Source organism: Protomyctophum bolini (assembly GCF_963924005.1).
Source record: "Protomyctophum bolini genome assembly, chromosome: 1".
NCBI lineage: Eukaryota > Metazoa > Chordata > Actinopteri > Myctophiformes > Myctophidae > Protomyctophum > Protomyctophum bolini.
In genome coordinates, this window is record NC_137862.1 from 15,755,069 (window position 1) to 15,778,624 (window position 23,556).

A 23,556-nucleotide genomic window follows, 5' to 3' on the forward strand; every position below is an offset into this window, starting at 1 on the left:
ATATGACAAGTGAAAACCCACATAATATACATTCTGAGCTATTGCCTTGGTCTCTGTATTTATGCTATTTATGCCATTCTGGTTTGGAAATCATGTTGCATGACAATAATGTGCCTACTGAAGGAAGGGGTACAATACATGGTACAAGCAGTTAGCAGTTTAAAATACGGATGAGGTGGCAATTTCATTTATCAGGTGCTGAATTGTATACAGTACTTGACATGCTTACTGTAGGAAGGGCTCAATATAGCGCCTGTATTGCTGGCAGTTCTTAGGCTTTGTTTATTTAATTTCACCTGGTCTGACTGCAAGTCTACTGGTCCACTGACAAAGGAAGCATCAGCTAGCTGTAGAAGTGTCCTTACTCTGTACCTCGCCACCTCTCTTGTCTGCTTCTGTCCCAGCAGCTCATTCCTTAACCATTGCCTGTTGTTGCTCTTTATTTTCTCCTTTCTTTTCTCTCTCTAGTTGCCCAGGCATGTTATTTTCTTATTGCTACCACACACTACGCTGCTTCTTTCAGGTGTAACAAAGACAACATGTAAACACTGGAATTCATTCAAGCCCCCAAATAAATACCTTCTGTGGTTTATGTTTTTGGTTGAACATGGCACTCTTCCCCCAAGGGCCATGCATGCTTTTTCTTGGACTGCTGGTACACATGAGGGCTGTTCGGTACACATTCTGAAATGATGTTGAGGACAAAGCAAGATGTTTGTGTTTGAATTGGTGGACAATGGAGTGACACAGGATTACGTTGATGTCGGAGCAACCTGTGGTCACTGACTCGGTCAGTGTTTGTTTTAGTGGTTCTCTGTTGCTATATACAAACCCATTCATCAGTGGATTCACAATCACCTGGTTCAATGTGTCTTCAAAGGTCTTCTTTATTTATCCGTCATGTGGTTTTCACTTACGATATGATTTTCTTTTTCTTTTTTCATTCTTTTCTTTGCTTTGTTTCAACTCCCAACGGTGAGCAGCTCTAATGAACTTAAGGAACAATTCTGTCTTATTTCGCTATTCCTTCAACTTGTAGTGTCCTTGGACAAAAATGCTCACCCACACTGTTGATTCTGCCATGGATTCACTTATTCCTTGAATGATTGTGAAGCAGACTTGTGCTGTCAGTTCCCCACAGCGAGACACTTGGTGGGTTGACTGTGTGTGGCCGAGTCTCGTCGACCTTGACATTGTTGAACACCTTAACTGAGAACACGGAATGACATTTAGACGGGGGTGTTCGCTCTTAACATTTTAGCTTTTATTGCTTTTGTTTAGCTTTCTTTTTAATCTGATTTAGTAGGTTTTTACTAGGATTCCAAGTGTCACACATACTGTACACACACACACACACACACACACACACACACACACACACACACACACACACACACACACACACACACACACACACACACACACGTACATACACATAGCCTACGTACACATGACCAGAAGCAGTCTTATGCCTGCTTTTAAAACAGTCAAGGAAACAATGACCAATATGCAAGCAAAAAGTCTACAACCCAACACACTACTACTGCTGTATATGGAGGTTCATTTGACTTTTACATAATGTGTAAAGTAGTCACTGAGATGACAAAAAAATTACTAGAATTATTGCCTTTGTATTATTTTTTCAAGCTTGGTAATATCCTAAATGTCACCTTGAAGTCAATTTCTTATTGTTATTTTATTTTTGTTTTTGTTTTATTGGACAGTTGCAATATTTGCAAGTTGTGGTCTGTGTAGTCAAATAATGCTTTATGTAGTAGTGGAGGAAAAAGCGTCTTAAAAAAGTTGTTTGTAATTTATTGAATTACTTTCTATGAAGTTCTATAGAGGAAATTGAGGTTTAATTATTTTTATTAAACATATTCTTCTGACTATCCATAACATCTGTGTTTGTTCGTCATTTTCCAAGTCAAGTGAAGAATATGGAATGCAAAAAAACGTTATAGCCCATTACGGACCTAGCTAAATGATGATCCAGTTTTTGTGTGTAGACGGTCAAAAAGCAATGTTAATAGCATACGTAGGAATTAAACCCTCCAATGTGGTTCATTTCTGGTGCCATTTCTCACCCACTGGGCTTCCTCTAGGGAATGGAGAACCCATAACCCTGGCAGAGGAGTAAGGCTGGGACCGAGATTATAAACCTGGAGGTTTTTGTGTCATGCTCGACTCTGGACTCTGGACCGATACTCTAGGGAACTAAGAGAAGTTTCTTTGCGTAACACATATTATTTGCGCTGCATCAGACGTAGCCTGGATATTGCTGACCGTCAGGGACGTGCACACATAGACATCAAAGGGCCCCTGCCCTTTTACCCGTCTGTAAAACAACTGCCCTTTCCAGACCACGAATGCATTTGCTATGGTGAAAGAAATGCAAATGCCACTCCTCTCCATATGCCAGCATTCAGGAGAATTGCTTTTTCCCTGAAGTCTCCTGAACTTGAACACAGTATTTTGCGTTGATCAAATTTGTTTAGAAATCCATGTCGTACACCATACATCTCCACTAGCTAAAGAGTGCTGTATATGGGATTTCAGCCCCTGCCCCTCTGACACTATATGCACATCATGCTTACCATAGCAGCTATGGTAACTCAGTGAATGGACAAGTGACTGATGTTAGTCTGCCTCAAACGTTACTCTTTTCCTTAACATTACAAAGATGCCCAGAACATCGGGATGAACCTGTGTAGTTTATGGCTGCTCCAACAGTAGTGGCAGCATTTTTTTTTTTTTTAAACGAATGTTAAAACATCCACGGCGGTGGCTGAGACCAGAGCCATGGAGTAATGGTTGAGACAAAGCAGTGAAAGGGCCTGAAATATACATAAGGCCAGTCTTACGCAATACCAAATCTTTCTGTTTTATGAAGACAAGGCTGATGTACTTTATACCTCATACTAAGCATTTAAAGTATGAGGTATAAAGTACAGCAGCCTTGTGTTCATAAAACAGAAAGATTGGGTATTGGGTAAGACTGACATATCAGTCCCGAGTGGCGCCTGGCTAGCTGCGTGTCCCTAAGCACCGACCACCCTGCCCTGGTGCGGGAGGCGGTACAAGGGGAAGTCAATAAGGCCAAAACCAAAACTTAAAAGAAATATTAAAAATACTTAACTGCATCGGCGGTTAATGCAGTTTCTCCAACGTTTCCGTTGTCTTCTATAGCCGCGTTATGCATCTTTGAAACATCTCACCAACACTCAAGCGGCGCGCCGCTCTCCATGAACAGAGGGTATGTGCATCTGCATCCCATGGAGAGTGGATTAACTGATTAGGGACCCTAGGTAAGCAACGTCCAAACTTCAGAAAGGCTTAACCGAGGGTTCCGAAAGGAGCTACTTCCACCCCTGCCCCCTATGTGACACCGGCACTTTGACACTGGGAACATTATTGCAATATGAACAATAACTCTGCACTATATATTTATTTTCCCTGCACGGTGTTGTCTTGTGTCTGTTGGTTGTTGTATTTTATTTTTTTTGTGAAAAAAAGAATTGAACGCACACATGTCAACGTCAAAACAAATTCCTATGTGTGTATACACAATGGCAAATAAAGGAATCGGAATCTGAAAAAGGTAGGAAAAAAGTTAATGGAGATAAGAGGTTTCGATGATGTCATGACAGTGATGATAACAGTGATATGTGGCTCACAGCCCGTCTTCTAGCACTGCCAGAGTTGAACAGGGTGCTAAATGGTTTTATCATTCCTCCTCCAGTCATCATAATCGCAGGCCCTGCTGTGTTGCGTCATCCATCCTGCTGCATCACAGCTACTCAGTAACCCTGCCCTCCGGTTGAGTCACCTCCGCCTCCTCCCCGGCCCACTGGGAGCTTTATCATCATAGCAACCACATGCAGATGACAAGTCAGGGCATGTCTTCTGTAGGCCAATCAGCTGAACTTCCTGCAGGCTTGCAGAACCATTGCACCCTGCTTGCCTGCATGCTCTCTCTCTCTCTCTCTCTCTCTCTCTCTCTCTCTCTCTCCTCCACCACACATGCTGCACACAGAGGCTTCTCTGTGAAGGAGACACTACTACTGTATTTGGTCTACAATAGGCTTTCTGTGAAGGCACACTTACTCACAACAAGACTCCATTTGTACATGTAAGTACTGTAGAACTACATTGCCTTTGGGCCTGTCATCTGTGTTAGTTGGTCTATTTTAGTCTTTAACATGAAAAACATCATCAGGCAACAGGTTGTTTTACCCTTCCTGACAGATGGCAGGTTTGGGTTCTGCTTGTGGGGCTAGCAGGTCGTGTGAGTCAGTTGTTGAAAGAGACCTCACACACCCCTCTCAAGCAAAAACGATTTACTTTCATTTATCTTCTTTGCCTCTCCTTTTGGTTTCATTCTTCTCTGATTAACTGTGCTGTGGTGTGAACATTTGTTTTTCTTGGCCTACTGTGTTGTCCGCACACTGATTTTGTGGACAGTGGCTCATTCTGGTGACATGGTTCTGTCACTGTGTACAGCACTGCTTCCCAAACACTGGGTCGGGACACATTTTTATGGATCTCCTTGTTTTTAGTTTTCTACATTTAGTTTTTAAGTGGTGCAACCACTTCATTAAGCAGCTTTGTGTGTCTCTGCCTGGCTACCTGGCTGCCTGTGTCTGTCCCTGCCTGGCTGCCTGGGTCTGTCCCTGGCTGGCTGGCTGGCTGGCTGGGTCTGAGCACGAAAATAGCGTTTGGTTGGTTTTCACAACCAAGTGTCACTGTTGCAGCCTAACACACACACACACACACACACACACACACACACACACACACACACACACACACACACACACACACACACACACACACACACACACACACATTAACTGTGATGATTTCGGGTGTGACAGTAAAGTACAGTAGAGGAACCCCCTGGGTTACCACACGGTAACTCTGTCACTTCTCCACCATTTCGGACGCAGGGTGGCTCACCGGAACCGGAAAGACATTCCCAATTTTGAAAGAAATATCTATAAGGAACTGAAACTTAAACCAGAACTGAAATTTAGGAAGAAATGTCCTAGTTTTGTTCTCTCAAATAAAAAGTTACAATGTCGGAGTACCTACAATACACCAAATTCACAGTCATCAATCAGTCCGAAATGTACATAGTACATGAGTAGTATAAGTATTCGTTGTGACGTAAGCATCTGATGATGAGTGACAGCTTGGCCTGGTGAAGAGAAGTGCGATGATTAGCTTGATGGTGAGGGGGGTTAGAGTGAGTTTTACTCAGAACTGGAGTGAGGTGTCTGGGCACCCCGGGTGGCCCAATTGGCTGTGGTCTCCACCTCTGATTGGATTTGAAATCTCACTGTGGCTAAAGGATTGTTTGGCCAAACTTAACCATAACACTGAGACCCCATTTCCACCGGTTGGTTCCCAATGGGAACCGGTTCAGTTATTTTTGAGCCAGAGCTCCAAAATTGGTAGGAAAAATTAGACCAATATTAAATTGTTTATAGTATCAATGCAAGTAAATTAACCCATTTTGGGCGGGAACCCCTTTTGGTGTTGGCAGGCATCATGTTATGCTTTAGCTATTGAAAAATAGCAGATCTACAAGCTCTACGCACTACGAGCTTGTAGGTCTGCTATTTTTGAAAAGAACGACTGACATAGAAACATAGCTTTTTCAGAAAAGAAGACATTTTTAGAATCTGATCTCAGGTCAATACATAACCCTTCCACAGTAGTAGCTTCTTCATATTTTCGATTATTTTGCATCTTTTTCCTACATAATGCCTCATTTGCATATTTAAAAATGTTAAATTTGTAATACAATAAATCAATGTCTTCGTGTAAGTTTGGGGAAGAGTACAGGAAGTTATCTACAAACAGGAAGAGGACGTGGCTTGTACAGTATAATGGTTACATGTTAAGTGCTGCGCCCACTTAATCCAGAGCAGCTGACACATTAAGTGCCACCATAAAGCAACAAAGCAATTCCGAACATCCGAGATCGCTGAAATGACAAATGGCATACACACACACACACACACACACACACACACAGAAATAAAATCATCACTCTTTATCTACTTGTATCTCTGAGAGTATACAAATGGATAATACTAATTATTATAATATTCTCAGAGTTAACACTGAGAATTATGGATGGACTGCAGAGGGGTAGAGCTATAAGAAGAGGGCTGTACGTTTCCTTGACATAATGACAAGACATGCAATACTGTACAGTACACTGTACACAGTAAAATCCTCTATACAAAATGTGTAAATAATTTCACTCTCTGAGCCACAAATTGATACATTAACAGGATTAGTTTTTACTGTGCATGTCAACGGATTGAGCATGGCACTGACACAGTCAGGGTTCAGGGTTTGAATCCTGAACTTTAAAATTTAAAAATTTGCGATTCCACCATTACTTTATTTATTATAGGATACAGTAGAATGACATTTGGACCCAGTGATCTACAGGTAATCCATCATTGTCATAACAACAAAATTATTTATTTATATATATATATATATATATATATATATATCAAAACAAACTTCTATAGCGCTTTTCTGAGTACCCAAAGACACTTTACATGGGGGACAAGAGGAAGCATCAAAAATAAAAACAGATTTATTAGAGAAAAACTAAAAACACTAAAAGCTAAGGAATAAAAACATTAAAACAGTGAAAAGAGTTAGCTAGGGAAAGATACATACACACACACACACACACACACACACACACACACACGCGCTATAACTTCCTTTTACTAGTCTTGTCGCTGAGGACACCTGAACTGAAATAACCCTGTGACAGAGAGATAATTTACAGCCGTGTTAGCCAAAAGGCGGCCCGTGGGCCAGAACTGGCCCCTCAGAGATGATATCTGGCCAGGCAAATCATTTAGTAAATATATAATGTAATGAGTCCGACAGTCGTATAGGCTAGTAGTATACTCGAAGTGGGTTCCTTGAAGGGCTTCGAGGGGGTCCCCAGCTAAATGACTGATAGTTTGGATTGGAACGAAATTGATCCTAATAGGTCTGTACTACAAGAGTATATTACAGATCTTGTCGTTACATAGTGTACAAGTACTCGGTTATGGGTGTCCATGACCTACAGTAAATCCATGACCTAAATGTGCATATCAAACTGGGGTTCCTTGAATTTAATGTTTCAGAATCCCTGGGCCACAACGTCCAAATAGAGAATCTACCCCCATGCCATACTGTTGCCTCTCGTAATTTCCAAATGCTTCTGTGCTGCCTTTTGAATGGCAGTTTGGTTAAAATTCATAGTTTAAAAATGTTTAATAATTCTGTCATTTAATTAAGTTAAGTTAAAAATGTGAAGTGCATTGTAACAGTTCTTACTGTTTGCACTGCCATCTAGTGGTGAAGGTAACAGGTATGAAAGCAAGAGGAAGTGAACTCAGTAGAATCAGCATTTCCCCCATTTAATTGAACAGTGAGCTGTGCACATGGTCTGCTGAGAATTCATCTTATACGCTTTTGCCTTGGACATTATTTGTCTGTAAGTACATTTTAGTTGTAGTTAATCGATGGGATGTTTATTTCATGATGAATGATGTTTGCAACTTTCCTGTGTAAGCTAGGTTAATTGTTTGTTTGATAATAGTGTAAGCATTTCTGCAGTTCATGTTAGCTTACTGCAGCAGTGGCTGTAGTGCATTCTGTATTTCAACTTTGTGTTCCTACTAGTTCAATGCAAATAGCCTACAAGGCATACTATTACTTACACACATTTACCTGTGTGTTAATTCATTTACAGTGCAAATTTACCTGTGTGTTAATTCATTTGTTGTGCTTATTTACATGTGTGCTAATACATTTTTATGTTTATTTCTGTACTGTTTCAGTTTTACAAAATTACCTTTTTCTAGACTCAAGAAAAGTCAATCCTTGTCTCTTTATTGGAGGATCTCAGAAAGTGTTAACTAGCTGTCTAGCTGCACATACAGTAGGCAGCACAGCTTCTGTCATACAGTCTGGAGCAACGGAAGCTCTATCATGAGTAAAATATAAAGCGGAAACCATCTAAGCATATATAGCTTGTTGCTTAGCAGAAAATAAAATAAAACAATGAAATGTAGAGATATTTTCGTGAACAGAAATAGCAGCTTCCTTACTCGGATTTTGGGAGGTGTAGTTCCAGACTATATATAGCATTCGGAGATTGTGGAATAGTTGTCTGGCTACGCGAGACTACCAACTGAAGAATCATTCATTCATTCATGAACAATTCATCTTCAGAGTGAACTGATTGATTGATTACTTTATTAGTCAAAAATTTAACAAGGTCAGACATTCAACACAAAAAACGTATTTCCATAATAACAGGGAGCTGTTTCATAAAGTTTCTCTCCATATCAAGAGACTTTGAGCTCCTATACTATGAAAGAGCTTCTCAGTTCGAAAGGGAGTCTGTCTGTCTCCAGATGTTCTGTTTGAACCTTTAAAGAACTAAATATGCCCTTTGTACAACATGCCATTACACACGCAGTTCTATCAGTATCGGAGTTATACCACACCTTTATTAACTTTTGCAGCAACTGCATTTGCATAAGATGCTTAGTAAAAGTTCCAGTTCTTAAATTAACCATTGATTATGTTCTGGCCCACCATCTAATGACTTTAAAAATCCAAACGTACTTGCGAAGTTGCGACCCCTGATTTACAGTGTCTGTAATTAGTATATCATGGACAGATACAGTACACTCTGTTAGAGGTTGATATTGTTTCTGTCGGACAGAAACCTCTTACAATATATCCATGTTTTAACTTTTTGTATTTTGTTCATGTATTCTTAACATCATACTAGAGCTTCACACGAAAGCATCCATAGTAGCAGATTTACGGCTACGTGCCACGCTATGGCCTTGTCGATCTGCTACCGTACTTTTGCTATTTTTTAATTTAAATCCCAAATTGTACGTTTTGGACATAATGAGGTTTCCACCAACATAGATGATCATGCAACCATATGGAAGGTGTGTATTGTCAAGTGAAATATCGGCTCAGAAACTTGCACCCGTTTATGAGAGAACTTGACATTCCTCCAGTGTAAACCTCTGCCCAAATGTGGTCACTTTTACTGTGTAGTTACAGTGTTGTGTGTGAGGCTTTAAATAGGCCTAATGCACCATTGTTTCCTGTTCCTTGTGCAGGTGCACGTCCCTCCTCCTCCTCACCACCCCCACCCAGCAGTGAGAGGTCACCATGGCAACCCAGCTGCAGGGCATGCTGGGAGGGCAAAGGATCGGCCCCAGCGATACTCTGGCTAGCGAGTTCAGGTTAGTGTTATTTTATAGGCTGTTATCACTTCATATGAATAATACTGGGACTATAGGCCTCTCACAACAATTATTACATAATCATCTTTCTGTTTTGTAGATAATCGCAATTATTTTGCATTTTACTGTACATAATACATATCTTCATTTCACATACATTTAGTTGTCATCTTACATTTCGTATATCTTGTATATGATTGATAAGAGCACCCCTCACTTCACACGGGTGTGATTCATGGGGGTCCTGGGCATGTTCGTTCCGCGGACCATCCGGGGACCCCCTCCGAGCACCCCCACACGGTCATTTCTCCAACGTTTCTGACACGGAGAGGCTCGCCGACACCCCTGCCTGTGTGGCTCATGCTGCTGCCTCCTCCCTGCCTTGCTTGCTGCTAACCTGCTGCTCATGAAGTTTTGCAAATCCCACCGCCTCCCCAGCATCCACCTGTAATGCCCTGATTCTAGATCCCCCTGCATGGGGAACAGGGGTGTCATTTGGGTCATATGGGGATGGTTATGCCAGCTGCCCAGGCCAATTTATTAACCACTTTCAACATGGCAGACAAACATTTTTGTGATTTCGCCCCTGAACAAAATAGTAAAAATAGGCTATTTGATCTACAAGCTCTCAATGCATCGCTTGCATGTAGATCTTTTGCTATTTTATAAATGTGGCTATGGTACAGTAACTTATTTTTTGCCGCCCCTTTCCTTTCTTTCTGAAATTACACCTCGAAGAAAGTGAAGAATGTACCTTTCCCCCCATACTGTACAGGGCCTGTTCCAGAGACTCTACAGAGGCTGTTTGGACCACACTGAGGCACATGCTGCATGTGTTTATGCAGCATCATCACAGGGAGCCTGGAAACGGGAGCATCCGGACAAACGGTACGCAGACAACGTGTTTCATCCTGTAGAAGTGGAACAAGTGGAACCAAATGGTCCACTTGTACACTGTCAAGAGTTACCCATCATTAATACATAGCTAGGGACCCCCTGAAACCCCTCAAGGACCTGTGGGGCAGGGGGGGAGAACCACTGCATGCCTTACTGGAATTCCGGGACTTGTTGTGACACTAAACACACTTGAATCTTAATGTCTATTAAAGGACAGCTTTAGTTTTTTTCAACCAAGGTTCAGGTTCAGGCATTCGAGCCCCATGCTCGAATGCCCCCGCCCCCCTGTCAAAAACAGCTAAAATCCCTAAAACGAAAGAAAGCAGCAAATTAAAAAAAATTAACACTCATCTTTTACTTTCTCTAATAACAACCTAAAACATGAACCTTGGTTGAAAAAAACTAAAGTTGTCCAAAAAAAAGCAACCAAAATAATCTTTGTTTCATGTCCCATGTTTTATTTCCATATGTTTGTTGTTGTTGTCAGAGATGGCAGCGAGAATCTCCTGTCGGACTCAAGTGTTATTCTACAGGGTCTTGGAAGCAACCGTCACTCATGAGAAGAAGAGACTCGGGGTCAATGACATTTCGGTGAGTCTTTTACTCATTGATGCCCTCTCATGGTGACCACTTAGAACTGCGTGTTACTGCCCACTGGGGGAGCTACCCCGAGCTATTTCAATTACATTTTTATTAAAGTGGCAATTCACAACAAGTTGTCTCATGAAGACACTTTACATGGAGCAGAGACCCGACATTGAACCACCCCTAAGCAAGTAATTTAGTGACGGTTTAAAAACTCCCCCTTAACTGGAAGACACGTCCAGGCAGACCCAGGCTCTAGGGTGGGCGGGCATCTGCCTCCACTGTGTCACAGGCTCATTTGTCAAATATTTATAAACCAACCACATTGTCCAAAACTGTTACTTCCAGGATTCAAATTCAAAAATGGCAAAAGTAGCAGATCTACTGGAACAGTAGGCTATAAGCTCTAAACACTCCGCTTTGCACCATGTTTCAAGCTTGTGGACAGCAATAATAAATTATGTTAATAATAATAATAATGGAATTGTTATGTTTCATTGTGTGTGTGTGTGTGTGTGTGTGTGTGTGTGTGTGTGTGTGTGTGTGTGTGTGTGTGTGTGTGTGTGTGTGTGTGTGTGTGTGTGTGTTTACCAGGGTACTGTGGGAAATGAGCTGTTCATACGTTCCCTGGTGGCGTCTTGCCTGGAGATGGTTCTGTATGAGCTGTCCCTGCCAGGAGGCTTCCCTGCTCTCCTCCACCTATTCAACCTGCCTCCATACCACTTTTACGGGGTGTGTGTGTATCACTATACTGTAGCTGTGAGGACCACATGTCCCATTATTAGATAATGTTTACAATTAGGAAACAATTCAGGTAGGGGTTAGGTTTACGATTAGACATTTAGAAGTTAGGTTTCGGGATCTAAGATAGACTTATGCCAAGGGTTCCTCTGGGTCAAGGAACCATCAGGGTCCTGGATTATGACCGACTCTGTAAGCCAATAAATGTGGATCCTTTTCAAATCAACATGCACTCATACATGCACCTCTGCATTGTTCCAGGTGATAGAGCTGTTGCTGCGGGCTGAAGAGAGCCTGCAGGCCACCGTGGTCAGACACCTGGCTGTGGTGGAGGAGCAGGTTGTGGAGGTGTTGGCCTGGACCACTGACTCACCCCTGTGGCAGAGCATCAGAGACAGCCAGGCCCCGCTCCCTGGCTGCCAACAGGTTGGTAGCAGACGTGTGTGTGTGGGTGTGTGGGTGGGTGGGGGAGACACCACTTTGTTCCTAACTATCAATCATTTAGCCTGGAAACCAGACACATCTGCCAGTGCCCAGATTTGGCCTGTGGGACACCAATCAGGGCCCTTAATTATATTGACGTCTCGAAAGAGCAATATCGTGAGAATACTGCCTTTCAGACACTTCAGTGAATAAGGCAAGAAGCCAACTTTAATGATCTTAAATCACTATGTTAGATCGTTTTACAGAGACTTTAGTTGTTACTGTACAATACTTTAAAACACAAACCTAAAAAACACACAAACCTAAAATTGCTGATATTTGTTCCACTCTCATTGAAAACAATGTATTTAAAACTCTCAAGTGCTGCCCCTCATTGGCGGTACTCTACAAATCTCTCCACACATTCAGACATACAGCGACCTATCACTTATAAAGAAATATGTGTCCGTCAGTTTTGCAGTATAATCTCGGGTGTCACACATGACCTTGTACAGTAGGTCTGTCTCACACTTCCTCCCGTCTCCTTTATGCCGTTTATCTCTCAGCTTTCCTACTCTTTGTCTCAATGAAGGAAACTCTCAATCTCTTTTAAAGCTTCACCTCTCCTGAAGGATTACGAGGGTCTCTTTAGCAATGAGTATCAGAATATAGAGCTATCTAACATTTATTTAAAAAAAGACAATCGAGTAATACAGTACAGGAAGAGTAGTACAGTACAGAGCCTGTATAGTACAGTACAGCACACTACAGTACAGTACAGATTACAGTTTATGCGTGGTGCTAGCCACTCCAAGGAACAGCAATGTGTCTCCATGTCCGCTTGAGTACGCAAATACCGCACAGTGACCTAAGGTGTCACTGTTGTTTTATTATTATTCTCATCCCTTTCAGGTGATGCTTCCCAAACATTTTGAAGATCCAAATGATGTGGTTCACAACCTTGGACAGACCTTTCCTGAACACCAACCTGGAGGTACAAACACAGATGGTACACATTCTCATTCCTCACTGTTTCTCATTGAGTTGCAAGCTGACATCCAGCACCACAAATAGCGGATTCCAATAGAATCCAGCATGTTGCGCAGCGAAAATAGGCTATGTACAAAGCTCACAATGTGTCGCACTGCGATGCGTTGTAACTTGTTCATAGCCTATTTTCGGTTATTAGTTATTTTAAGATTTTAAGAATATAGTCTTCCTGAAAACCCTAGTGATCTCGGGGGGCACGCGTTACAGTATGTTTTAACAGCGGGAGACCTTAGAGACCAACGGCGAGCGTCGCTTGAATTTCATTGGCTATCGCCTTTTGGCCGACGTTCCTCCGCCCACTTTTCGACCAGCGCCTGTTCGCCTGCTATCGCCTCTATCGCCAGTAGTTGCCGGGTCCCATTGACAATGAATGTACTTCCGGAAAATTCGTCTGGCTGTCGCCCGCTGTTAAAACGTACTGTAAGTTCGACATATAGCCTACGTTAAGACTCACCTGTGGCTTCTGCGTGCGGTTAGGGTTAAGTTAGGGTTAGAGTATAGGGTTAGTATTAGTAATGTTGGATTATTGGGATAACGGACTAACGATACGCACCCAGTGATCTCTGGTATTTCATAAAAGCAAAGGTTAAAGCCTCAATTTGCAATTTCCTCAACTGGTTGGCCTTATGGTTACCAATCATACTTTTACTTATTGTGCCAATTGTTAATGAAACACAGCGCTGATACTTTCAAATCCCGGAAAAATTAGGACTTTTATTTTTGCTTCAATCCATGTAGACACCATGAGGCCACAGGGAAAGAGCTCCCAGCTCTGTCTATTCCTTCGCAAGGTAGGTTCCAGTCCTGGCTCACCCACATCTAACATCTATTTCGGAATGGCTCAGGGGTAGAGTAGAGTGGCCGGTAGAGTGCCTGGATGGTTCCCAATTCGATCCTGGGAGTTAATGTCGAAGTGTCTTTGAGCAAGAAACTGAACCCCTAATTGCTTCCGATGAGCAGGTTGGTGCCTTGCATGGTTTCTTCTGCCATCGGTGTCGTGTGTGAATGGGTGAATGTAATGCACAGTCTATGGTCTATGCAAAGCACTTGAAAGCGCTATATAAATGCACCATTTACCATTTAACCTGCTGTAGTTTTGAACCTGAACTGGAAACACATGTCAAAACACATACATGTAGGCTTTCATCCCCTTTTAACACCTACTGTATGTACTTTGCTTTATGATAATAGTGAAAATAGTACAGTAGATCAGCATGCTCATAACCTGTTGCATGGTGAGGCATTGTGAGCTTGTATATCTGCTATTTTCTAGCACATACTTTAACAGCTCAACATTTTCTGAGATATTAGTGGGTACAGTTCATTTTAAACTTAAGTTACCACAGAACTTATTTGTATGCATAAAACAAGTTTTGGAACTATAAACTGTAAAGATTAGATCATGTCAACCAGGTTAATAGCAACCAATAACAAAGACATAAATTAAATGGAGTTTTCCTTTGACCTTTTTTGCAGACCTCTCTGAGGTGGTGTACCATCCATCCACTACCAAATTAATCTAAAACAAATACTATACTCTTTGCCCTAAAGCTGCAGTCCTTTACTTTCATGCACTACCTGTAATTTGAAACCCAGACAGAAATGTCTACTCTCTCACTTGTATAGACCAAATTGGAAAATAAATAAATAAAATAACAAACTGTACTATAAAAATGGCCAAACATTGGCCAAATTGTCAAATATTACCTAAGAAAGAGGCAACAATAGCCGATCTACAACCTAAGAAAGAGGCAGTAATTGTGAAAATGATCTACAAGTGAGCTTATAGATCGGCTATTTTCAATTAAACTAAATGAAATGTCTCAACGCCTACAATTCAGTGCTTGTCAGGGTGGGAGTCGCCAGTTCAAATATGATTATTTTGGGGCGTGACGGCCTGAAAAGTTTGAGAATCACTGTTATAAGGAACAGCTCATTGATTTGATGCAATACCCCATGTCAGCCAGTTGTGGTAGTCCTACCCTACCACAGGATCTTGATGTCTTAATAGAAGAACAGTGACACAAACTACAACCACCACTGTTGTGTTAGATAGTATTCTATCCTCCAGACTGGTTAAAATCACTTTTTATTCATTGCAAAGTCTGTTAGGGTTCCAGGAAACCACCAAGGGTCCAAATGGAGTGGTTCTGTAACTGTACAAATAGAACCAAATGGACCGATAGGAGACCATTTTGGTTCAATTTGTACACTCCCAGAGTTAAATTAACTCAGAGGATTATACAGTGTCAATTGTGGTTTAGAGATAAAAAACTAAACTTGAACTTAAAAATATATATAGAAAAATGTTTTAAAATGACCCCTGCAGCAAAACATTTGAAAACCACTGCATTCAATAAAAATAAAGTTATGCATTTCAGCTTTTTAAGTGCAATAACTTGCAGCTTATCACAAAGGATGCAATCTGGAAAAATTGGTTGTTTTTACCTCTGGAGGCACCACCTCCTTTTTTGTATGTAGAAATGGAAACTTGCGTTGGCTCCTCCCCTTTTTTGGAGGAGTGATTCTGTGTTTATTCCTACTAACAACATTGGCACAGTGGTGCTGGCAGATTGAGAGATTACAATGGATGTGACTGATGTGTTGTGACTGCTCTACAGGTGTACAGCTTGATGAGCAAGCGTCTGAGGGATCTGTGCTCCAGGCTTGACATCGGAGATGAGCTGCGTCTGAAGATCTGGACATGTTTTGAACACTCGCTGGTCCACTGCACCCAACTCATGTTGGATAGGCACCTGGACCAGCTGCTGATGTGTGCCGTCTACGTCATGTGCAGGGTGCGCTTCATAACACGTTTTTATTTTCATTTAATAAAAAAACTAAAAAAATAGCAAGAAGTAAAGGGTTTAAGTGGTTATAATGAGATAATAGAGTGAGAGGAAAAAGGAGTGGGTAGCATTTAGTGCAAATGATGATGAGTCCATAAATCATTTGTGGATAATTATATATCAACTCTTGTTTATGTGTATTATTTTCACAGATTACCAGGACAGACATTCCCTTCAAGCACATAATGAGATGTTACAAAACCCAACCCCATGGGAGCAACAGTGTAAGAGACACTTTTGGTCTTTATTTATTTTTTGAATCCTGAAAATTAACAGTTTGACACCAACAGAGATGTTAACTTAGTCCTAAATCAGCAGCCAATTTACCAAATAAAGCAATATGTATCACTGCTCTTGGTTCAAAAACGACACAGCTTGTTCTGTACACTGGTGGCTTTATTTGCGCTACAGGTAAACAACCCAATATAAAGCTGTACAAAAACTAAGCATAGACAATAGACGCACATAAATAATGGAACATAAAACGAACATACCTGTACAGTATACAGTATGACCAAAATGGAATGAGGTCGAGTGCCCAGGAACATACAGCAAAATACTTTAATAAACTGTAATAAATCAATACCCAATGTTCGAACATCAGATATTTTCTCTGTGTTGCATGTGACACGGCCAAGTGCCCCGCCACTGAGCGGCGGTGTTGGTGTTACACGCTTGTGGGTCTCAATGAAACCACACAATATAATGGGTTCCAGCACAATCAAGATAATTCGCTTTTCCGTTATCTCAAGTTCATGGGCAAATAAAGTTCAGGGCAAATCAATTATAGAACAATAAAGAATAAAATATATAAACGTATTATCTTGTGAATATCTTGTGACCACCTTTTGGCTTCTGTCTCGCTAGTTGACAAACTTTTGACCTGGCATTACTATGTTGGGCATGTTATTATATTATTAAAAAAATGATTTACAATTACAAAATGGGGCTTAAGTGGTTAAAACTGAACAGATCACAAGCCATATTTTGATATACTTACTGTAAATGGAACATACTGACTTGCCTTTCCATAGGTTTGCAGAAATGTGTTGATTTCAAGAAGAGTTGCAGAGAATTATCCTGCTGGGAGTAAGTATTGTACTTTTATAAGCATACAAATGCAGTATAGCCTTACTGTAGTACATTTAGAGCAATTTATCTTCATGGCACTTTCTGCATTGCAAATAAGCCATTCTGGATAAGAGCGTCTGCGACAGTAAATGCCTGAATTGGACATTTATAGTTTGACAAAATTGTCACAAATAACCATATACTGTATTACACGGTCGCAATATTGTTATCACCATCTCAGGACAAGATTGTATGGAATGTGTTATTACTCACCATATGGCATGTTTTAATTTTAAAATGTTCCCAGCATTTATTTATTTTTTATTGCGGCACACATTACTTTACCTTCAGGTTCAAGAGCAATTCTTTGTGACTCTAAATAACACAGACAGCAGAGAGAGCTTCCCCACTCCCAACACACCATCCAGGCATCTCACAGCTGATCAGGAGGAGAGAGGAAACCTCATCTATTTCTACAACAATGTCTACATATCACAGATCGAACCATTCGCTGTTCGCTTTTCCCCATCTTCTCAAGCCACAGTTGGGGTAAGCTTAATAATAATAATAATAATCTCAGCTGGTTTTGTGACAAAATTATTCAACATTGTATTTTCCAAACATTTTCGATATTTAAAAAATAAATAAAGAATAGATGGGTTATTGATGGATTGTGGTAAAAATGATTATATATTAACTACTTTTGCTGGGGAGTAGTGGGGACACACTGGAACATCTCCAAGCTTGTATCCCACTTTGAGAACCACTGGGTACAGTATGTACCCATAAGTAACAATGTATTCTAGTTGAATTGTCTGCGAGAATGAGAAGCAAGCAGCCGAGTGTGTGTTCTGTTCAGTCAGTGTTCTGTGGGATAAATAAAACCGTTTACAACATTGCTGGACCCGGGCCATTGGTCGAGGAACAAATGTTAACTGACTCCGTGGATTCCATTCAATTAAACTTTTTCAATCGCCCCGTGGGCGCTGCAGGCGCAGTTGATATACTGTACAGGCAAACTAAATGCCTTAGACAACAATGTCAACTGACATAAAAAAATAATAAAAACACACAGAGAGAGAGGGAGCAGAGGAATTGTGGGTAGTTGAGCGCATCAGTCCACACAGGGCTTGTGGTTGCTGTGAAACTTAGGAAGTCATTATGTCCTGGCAACCATAGTCCAGCACAAACCAGCGCAAAAATTATATTTATATTTATTCAAAAATACAATTATATTACAAGAGACCCAGACGGAAAAACTCAGATGCAGTGCAAATGGGCTAATGAAACTGAACAAAGGAAAAACTCATCATTGCAGATAGTGGGAAAATAATCACAAGCCGTGCAAAAGGTCAAGTGAATGTCAAAACACTACAATCCAACTCTTTCCTACAGTATATAACAACCGCAGGCATCACAGGCAGGCAAAGATCTGTTTGATTTGATAGTTATCTATCTCAGTGGTTCTCAACCTTTTCTGGATTATCCAGGGCCCACTGGAACCCATCTGACCTCTTAACCACAATTTTTTTCAAGGTCTTAAAGTAAAAAAATAAATACAATCTCAGTGTCATCTGATCTAGTGAATCAGTGAATCACTATCAGCTCTGTCGGGGGTTAATTTTCAGGATTCAAATCCAAAAACAGCAAAATTGGCAGATTGCATTTGGAACTTGTAGATCTGCTACTTTTGGTGCGTTTGTGTGACCCTGTAGTATGATCAAGTAGTAGGCCGTTAATTTACAAAAATCACACCCTTGTGAACAGAGCGGTGCAACTATACTTTTATTGTGTTACTGTACTGTACTGTACTGGTTTATTATTAGTTATACCTTTATTGTTATAGTTGTGGCGCTCACTGCGAGAGGCCCTTTTGGGGTGCTCAACAGTGCCACTGTAGGTCACCCAGCCGTATTGCAGCTGTCCATACCCCAAACGGACATGCATAGACACATAGGGACACACTGTCATGGTCTGGCGCCCTACAGACCATGTCCCCATGTCAACCACTCCCACATTACATTCCCACTCTCAGTCCTTGCCACACACCTGCTCACACTCCCTCATTATCCCCACAGTGCCATGCCCCTTTCACACCTGAGGACACTTCTCCAATCATCCTGCTCCCCATAAGACTGGACTCATTCCACACAAACATTGCCAGTACATACACTCTGTTCCTGAGGTGTTTCCGTGTTCCTGTCTTCTTCGTGTGTCTCAGAGATTTTGGTATTTTGGACATTACACTTGGGCTTCATGTAAAGGTCTGCTTTGCAACCCTGTTTTTGAGTTTAAACAAGTTTAGCTTTGCATCCTTGAGTTTTCTGCTTGCTGCTTTTTGTAGTTTTGTGTAAGCTTTACCCTTGTTTTGGAGTTGATAAAGAAGTTAATCTGAACTCTCTGCTTATGGCTCTGCGCTTGGGTTCTATCTCCTGCCTATCGTGACACACACACGGCCAGTCATTAAAACATGTAAGGTTTATGCCCGACAGCAACGATATATTTGGTATTCTCCGTAATGTTGCATGTGCTCCTCTGTACGCAGGAAGGTACTCCTCCCCTGACTCCATTCCCCAGACAACAGAACGGACGCCGTCCTTCCAGAAGACACTCCCTCTACATAACACCATTAAACACTGACGGCCAGCCCTCTGCTCCACCCAGCCTCTCTGCTCCACCCAGCCCCTCGGCTCCGTCCGGCCCCTCGGAGCCACCCAGCCCCTCGGCTCCGTCCGGTCGCCCTGCTCCACCCAGCCCCTCTGCTCCGTCCGGCCGCCCTGCTCCACCCAGCCCCTCTGCTCCGTCCGGCCGCCCTGCTCCACCCAGCCCCTCGGCTCCGTCCATCCCCTCCAGCCCTTCTATCTACCCACGAGTTGCACTCAACTACTACTTCTGCCGCAGCTCCTCTACGGTCAGTGCCACCGTACGTCTCACACAGTACAAATGTGACATTCCAAAGTTTCGGAGTCCTTTTATGATGATTTTCCTGTATATAGAAGTGTATATTTGTATGTCTCTAAATGTTCTGATGAATTGAAAAGGGTGGACCCTATTATAAACAAGTGTAATGCTTTATGGTGTCGTCCACAGTTAACAGCTAGTCTTTGTATTGAGTTGTGCTTGAAATGTGCTGTAATTCTCCAAACTGTTAATGAATTCAATCAATCAATCTATCTTTATCATAAAGATAGCCTGATGAAGGCCGCATAGGTCGAAACGTTGCTGTTTCCCTATTAAAAGTTGGTCACTGCATTTGAAGACAGTGTGCGGGTGTTTGTTCCACTTCCTTTTTCATATAAAAAAAGGAAAAACAATAAGAAACTGAACATATCGGCAGTACAGCGTGCGTCAAACTCCTCTGAGCAACTTTCATTGAAATGAATAGCTGCGGAGGTGGCCTTCTAGATATTATTATAACTCTATGCCCTGCACAGCTGCAGTCCACCCGGCCCTGCATGGAGTTATTTTTTATCTAGACAAATTCTTAATATATACAGGTATAGGTAAACTGCAAAACTCAGTGAAGTGATACTTTATTATAAGGTTACTGCAGCAGAGTACACAATGCAGAAAAGCTACAGTATTTTTCACATCACATAAACATTCATAACCGGCATCACAAGGTCCATTTCCCTAATAGGACCAATTCCCCCCCAAGTATGATGTTTGACCATCTTCATTGTTGTCAGAAATGGACAAACCATCAACATCCTCCCTAACGGAGTGACAGTAAGTTACAAAGTTGAATCAGAGTGTTGCTGGTTGGTGTCAATTTCTGAGAATCCTGTATGTCAAAACATAAGTTGAGATACAGGATGCTCCGAAATACCCAGAAGTACCCAGCCAGACCGGTAATTAGAAAATTACAAAACATTGTGACCTTACAGTACATACATAAACAGTGCCATGTGCTAAGTCACTGTGACCTTACAGTACAGACATGTATATTCAGCACATAAATATAGACATTTTATGTTCAAAATAAATAGAGTCATAATAATGGGTGAGAGACAGGACACATCAATTGTACTTGACACACAATATGATGCATTAAAGACCCAGATTACTTGAGGAAGTGATCATGCTGTTAGTAATGACAGTGATTCATGAGACAAAATTATGAATAAATTCTGTACATATTTATTGTAATAAAGAGAAAGCGAACCGTAAAATGTGTGAATATGTGTGATATAATGAATACAGTTTGTTTCTAAGTCATGGAAAGGTTACAGATAAAGACGACATTTATTCTCTCAGCTGCGACACAATAAAAATAAATATCTACATACAGGGTAGGGCATTCAGGGTTTCAGCGGCAGCTAATATGAATGTACTTTTACCAAAGTCAGAGGAAATGTATATACTGTAGCTACAGTACAGTTACTTCAGAGAAGTAGTATGTAATATTATGTAACGGGCATTTCTTGCCACCGTAGTTTTATTATAAACAAATTAAAACTTATCTGAAAATTCAAAGCGTGAAGGCAAAACCAAATAAAACTTAAAACGAATGAAAACGCCATAACTATAATCATAACGTTGCTCCCATCTCCGTCGGTAGCGCCTGCACGAGATCAACAACATGCTCAAGGCCAGCAACAGGAGACGCTCTGCAAGGCCGCTGCAGGGAGAGGAAGACGAGAACCGGTCGGAGGCAGAGGAAGAGGAGGAGGGTGTTCCTGCTCTGAAGAGGCCACGCCCGCTTCCTCCTTCAGCCTGGCTGACCCGCCTGGAGACCGTAGTCAGCGACAGGGGCCAGAGGCGGAGACGAGACCTGGACCAGCTAGACGGCTAAGGTGCATAATATTGCCTTTTACACGGCTTGGTGGGTTATTTCTTGATAATGACCGCTTGGCTCTATAACAGGCTGCTGTCTAATCAAAGGCTCAGAGCACCTGCTCAATTTTAGAGAGTCCTAGACCACCGATTGCTGACATCATTTTCTAATAAATTTGAAAAACTTATTTTTAACTAGAATTTATATTTAAACCCCAATTTACAAGCTTGTAGATTGAATTTGTTTACTGAAACTATTGAACATTTTCACCAAGAATGACATGCCCAGAGTATAGGGACTGAAAGATTGAATGTGGTATATAAAGAAAGGAAAAACAATAAGAAACTGAACATATCGGCAATACAGCGTGCGTCAAACGCCTCTGAGCAACTTTCATTGAAATGAATAGCGGCGGAGGTGGGGCAGTCTACCTTCTAGATATATCAATTTGCGTTGGTTGATTTTGCGACAGTGTCTGCCAGTGCCTAACACAACACTTATGGAATACTTTCATTACTATCAGCAAGGAAATACTTTGTTTTAATGTTACCTTCGAGTCATTTTATAAATTATTTATCATCCAGCACTGGGTGAAGCTAAAACAGAATTTCCCCCACAGGATGAAATACATATAAAAAATAATAATCTAAAGTTCCAAAGCTATTAAGTGAATCTATATAAACACCATCTAATTGTGTAGCTATGATTCTCTACTTTCATATTATGAAATGAAAACAATAAGAAAAATAGAGAGATATTTGTTGTGTCCAGTCACGTTAGGTCTGACACGCTGAACTCTATAAAGCATTTCAAGAGGTTGGTGACAGCTCTCGTTTCAATATCACTGAAGAATTAAAGGCATCCCACAAAGCTAAGCTAATCCCCTTCAGAGCTATCGGGACTAATGACAAAAACGACTGCTTGACTCAAAGAATCTCAGTCGACTGAGGGTTCTCTAACAGATGATTTGAATCACTGACTCTGAGGAGGCAGCCCTAAATAAAACTTAATTAGTCTTTAGTCTTTATAGAAATGAGCATAGAATTACATTACCTAAAATGGTAAGCCTATGAGAATTTCAAATAGAAGGCCAACGCTGCAGCCTGTGAGATGGTGACGCATTGCATCTGATTGACACACAGCAAAGACAGTTGGAGAAAGCGTGGACGTCTTGGAAATTGGAATCTGAAGGTTCCTGGTTTGATCCCCAGCTCCCCATTCACAAATTTATCCTAATATAAATCAGAATCATCTAAGCATTATATAGCTTGCTGCTTAGCAGAAATGGAAATTAAAAACAAAAATATAAAGATATTTTAAGATATATTTTCGTGAACGTCAGCCTCGGATTTCGGGAGGTGTAGTTCCAGACTATAGTAGTTGTCTGGCTACGTTACGCGAGACTACTGAACCCCTATCTGCTCCCGATGCCTTGCATATTTTCCTCTGTCGTTGCCGTCAGTGTGTGAATGTGTGTCAATGGCTGAATGTGAACTACATTGTAAAGTGCTTCGGAGAAAGGCCCTATATACATGCAGTCCATTTACTGGCTCTGTCTTTGGCAAAGGCAGTTACACCTGAATGTTTTGCAATCATTCCAGATAATAGCTTTGTCAATCAGAATGTATAGTTTTCTTTCTTGTGGTCTGCCATTAAAAGGAGAATTCCATACTAGAAGGCTTTCTTACCTTTATTTGCAGTTGTTACGTCCCCACCAAAGATTTTATTTAATTTTGTGCAAAAGTGCATTATTGGCTATTTCCCCTACCATAAGCCCTCAATGGGGATTGGGTTTTTGTGCTAATTCGCTTATTTCCATCCGAATATGTAGTAAAGTGTGCCGCTTGGGATACTATTT

At 41.3% G+C, this 23,556-nt stretch overlaps 1 protein-coding gene and 1 long non-coding RNA gene across 2 annotated transcripts; one reads left to right on the forward strand and one right to left on the reverse strand.

Moving 5' to 3' along the window:
• Nucleotides 1-1,307: 1,307 nt before the first annotated feature.
• Nucleotides 1,308-1,893, reverse strand: LOC308314106. Its single transcript, XR_013963937.1, has 2 exons — nucleotides 1,392-1,893; nucleotides 1,308-1,337 (listed from the first exon to the last, which is right to left on the reverse strand). It is a non-coding gene; the product is annotated as an uncharacterized lncRNA (long non-coding RNA).
• A 2,133-nt stretch (nucleotides 1,894-4,026) lies between these two features.
• LOC308319276 (retinoblastoma-like protein 2) lies at nucleotides 4,027-21,734 on the forward strand. Its single transcript, XM_080769258.1, has 14 exons — nucleotides 4,027-4,132; nucleotides 9,180-9,305; nucleotides 10,081-10,193; nucleotides 10,690-10,793; nucleotides 11,382-11,519; nucleotides 11,790-11,954; nucleotides 12,864-12,945; nucleotides 13,740-13,792; nucleotides 15,623-15,799; nucleotides 16,003-16,074; nucleotides 16,885-16,939; nucleotides 17,310-17,470; nucleotides 19,467-19,832; nucleotides 21,483-21,734. The coding sequence occupies exons 2-14, from the start codon at nucleotides 9,232-9,234 to the stop codon at nucleotides 21,714-21,716; spliced, it is 1,794 nt and encodes a 597-aa protein (XP_080625384.1). The 5' UTR covers nucleotides 4,027-4,132; nucleotides 9,180-9,231; the 3' UTR covers nucleotides 21,717-21,734.
• Nucleotides 21,735-23,556: the final 1,822 nt, after the last annotated feature.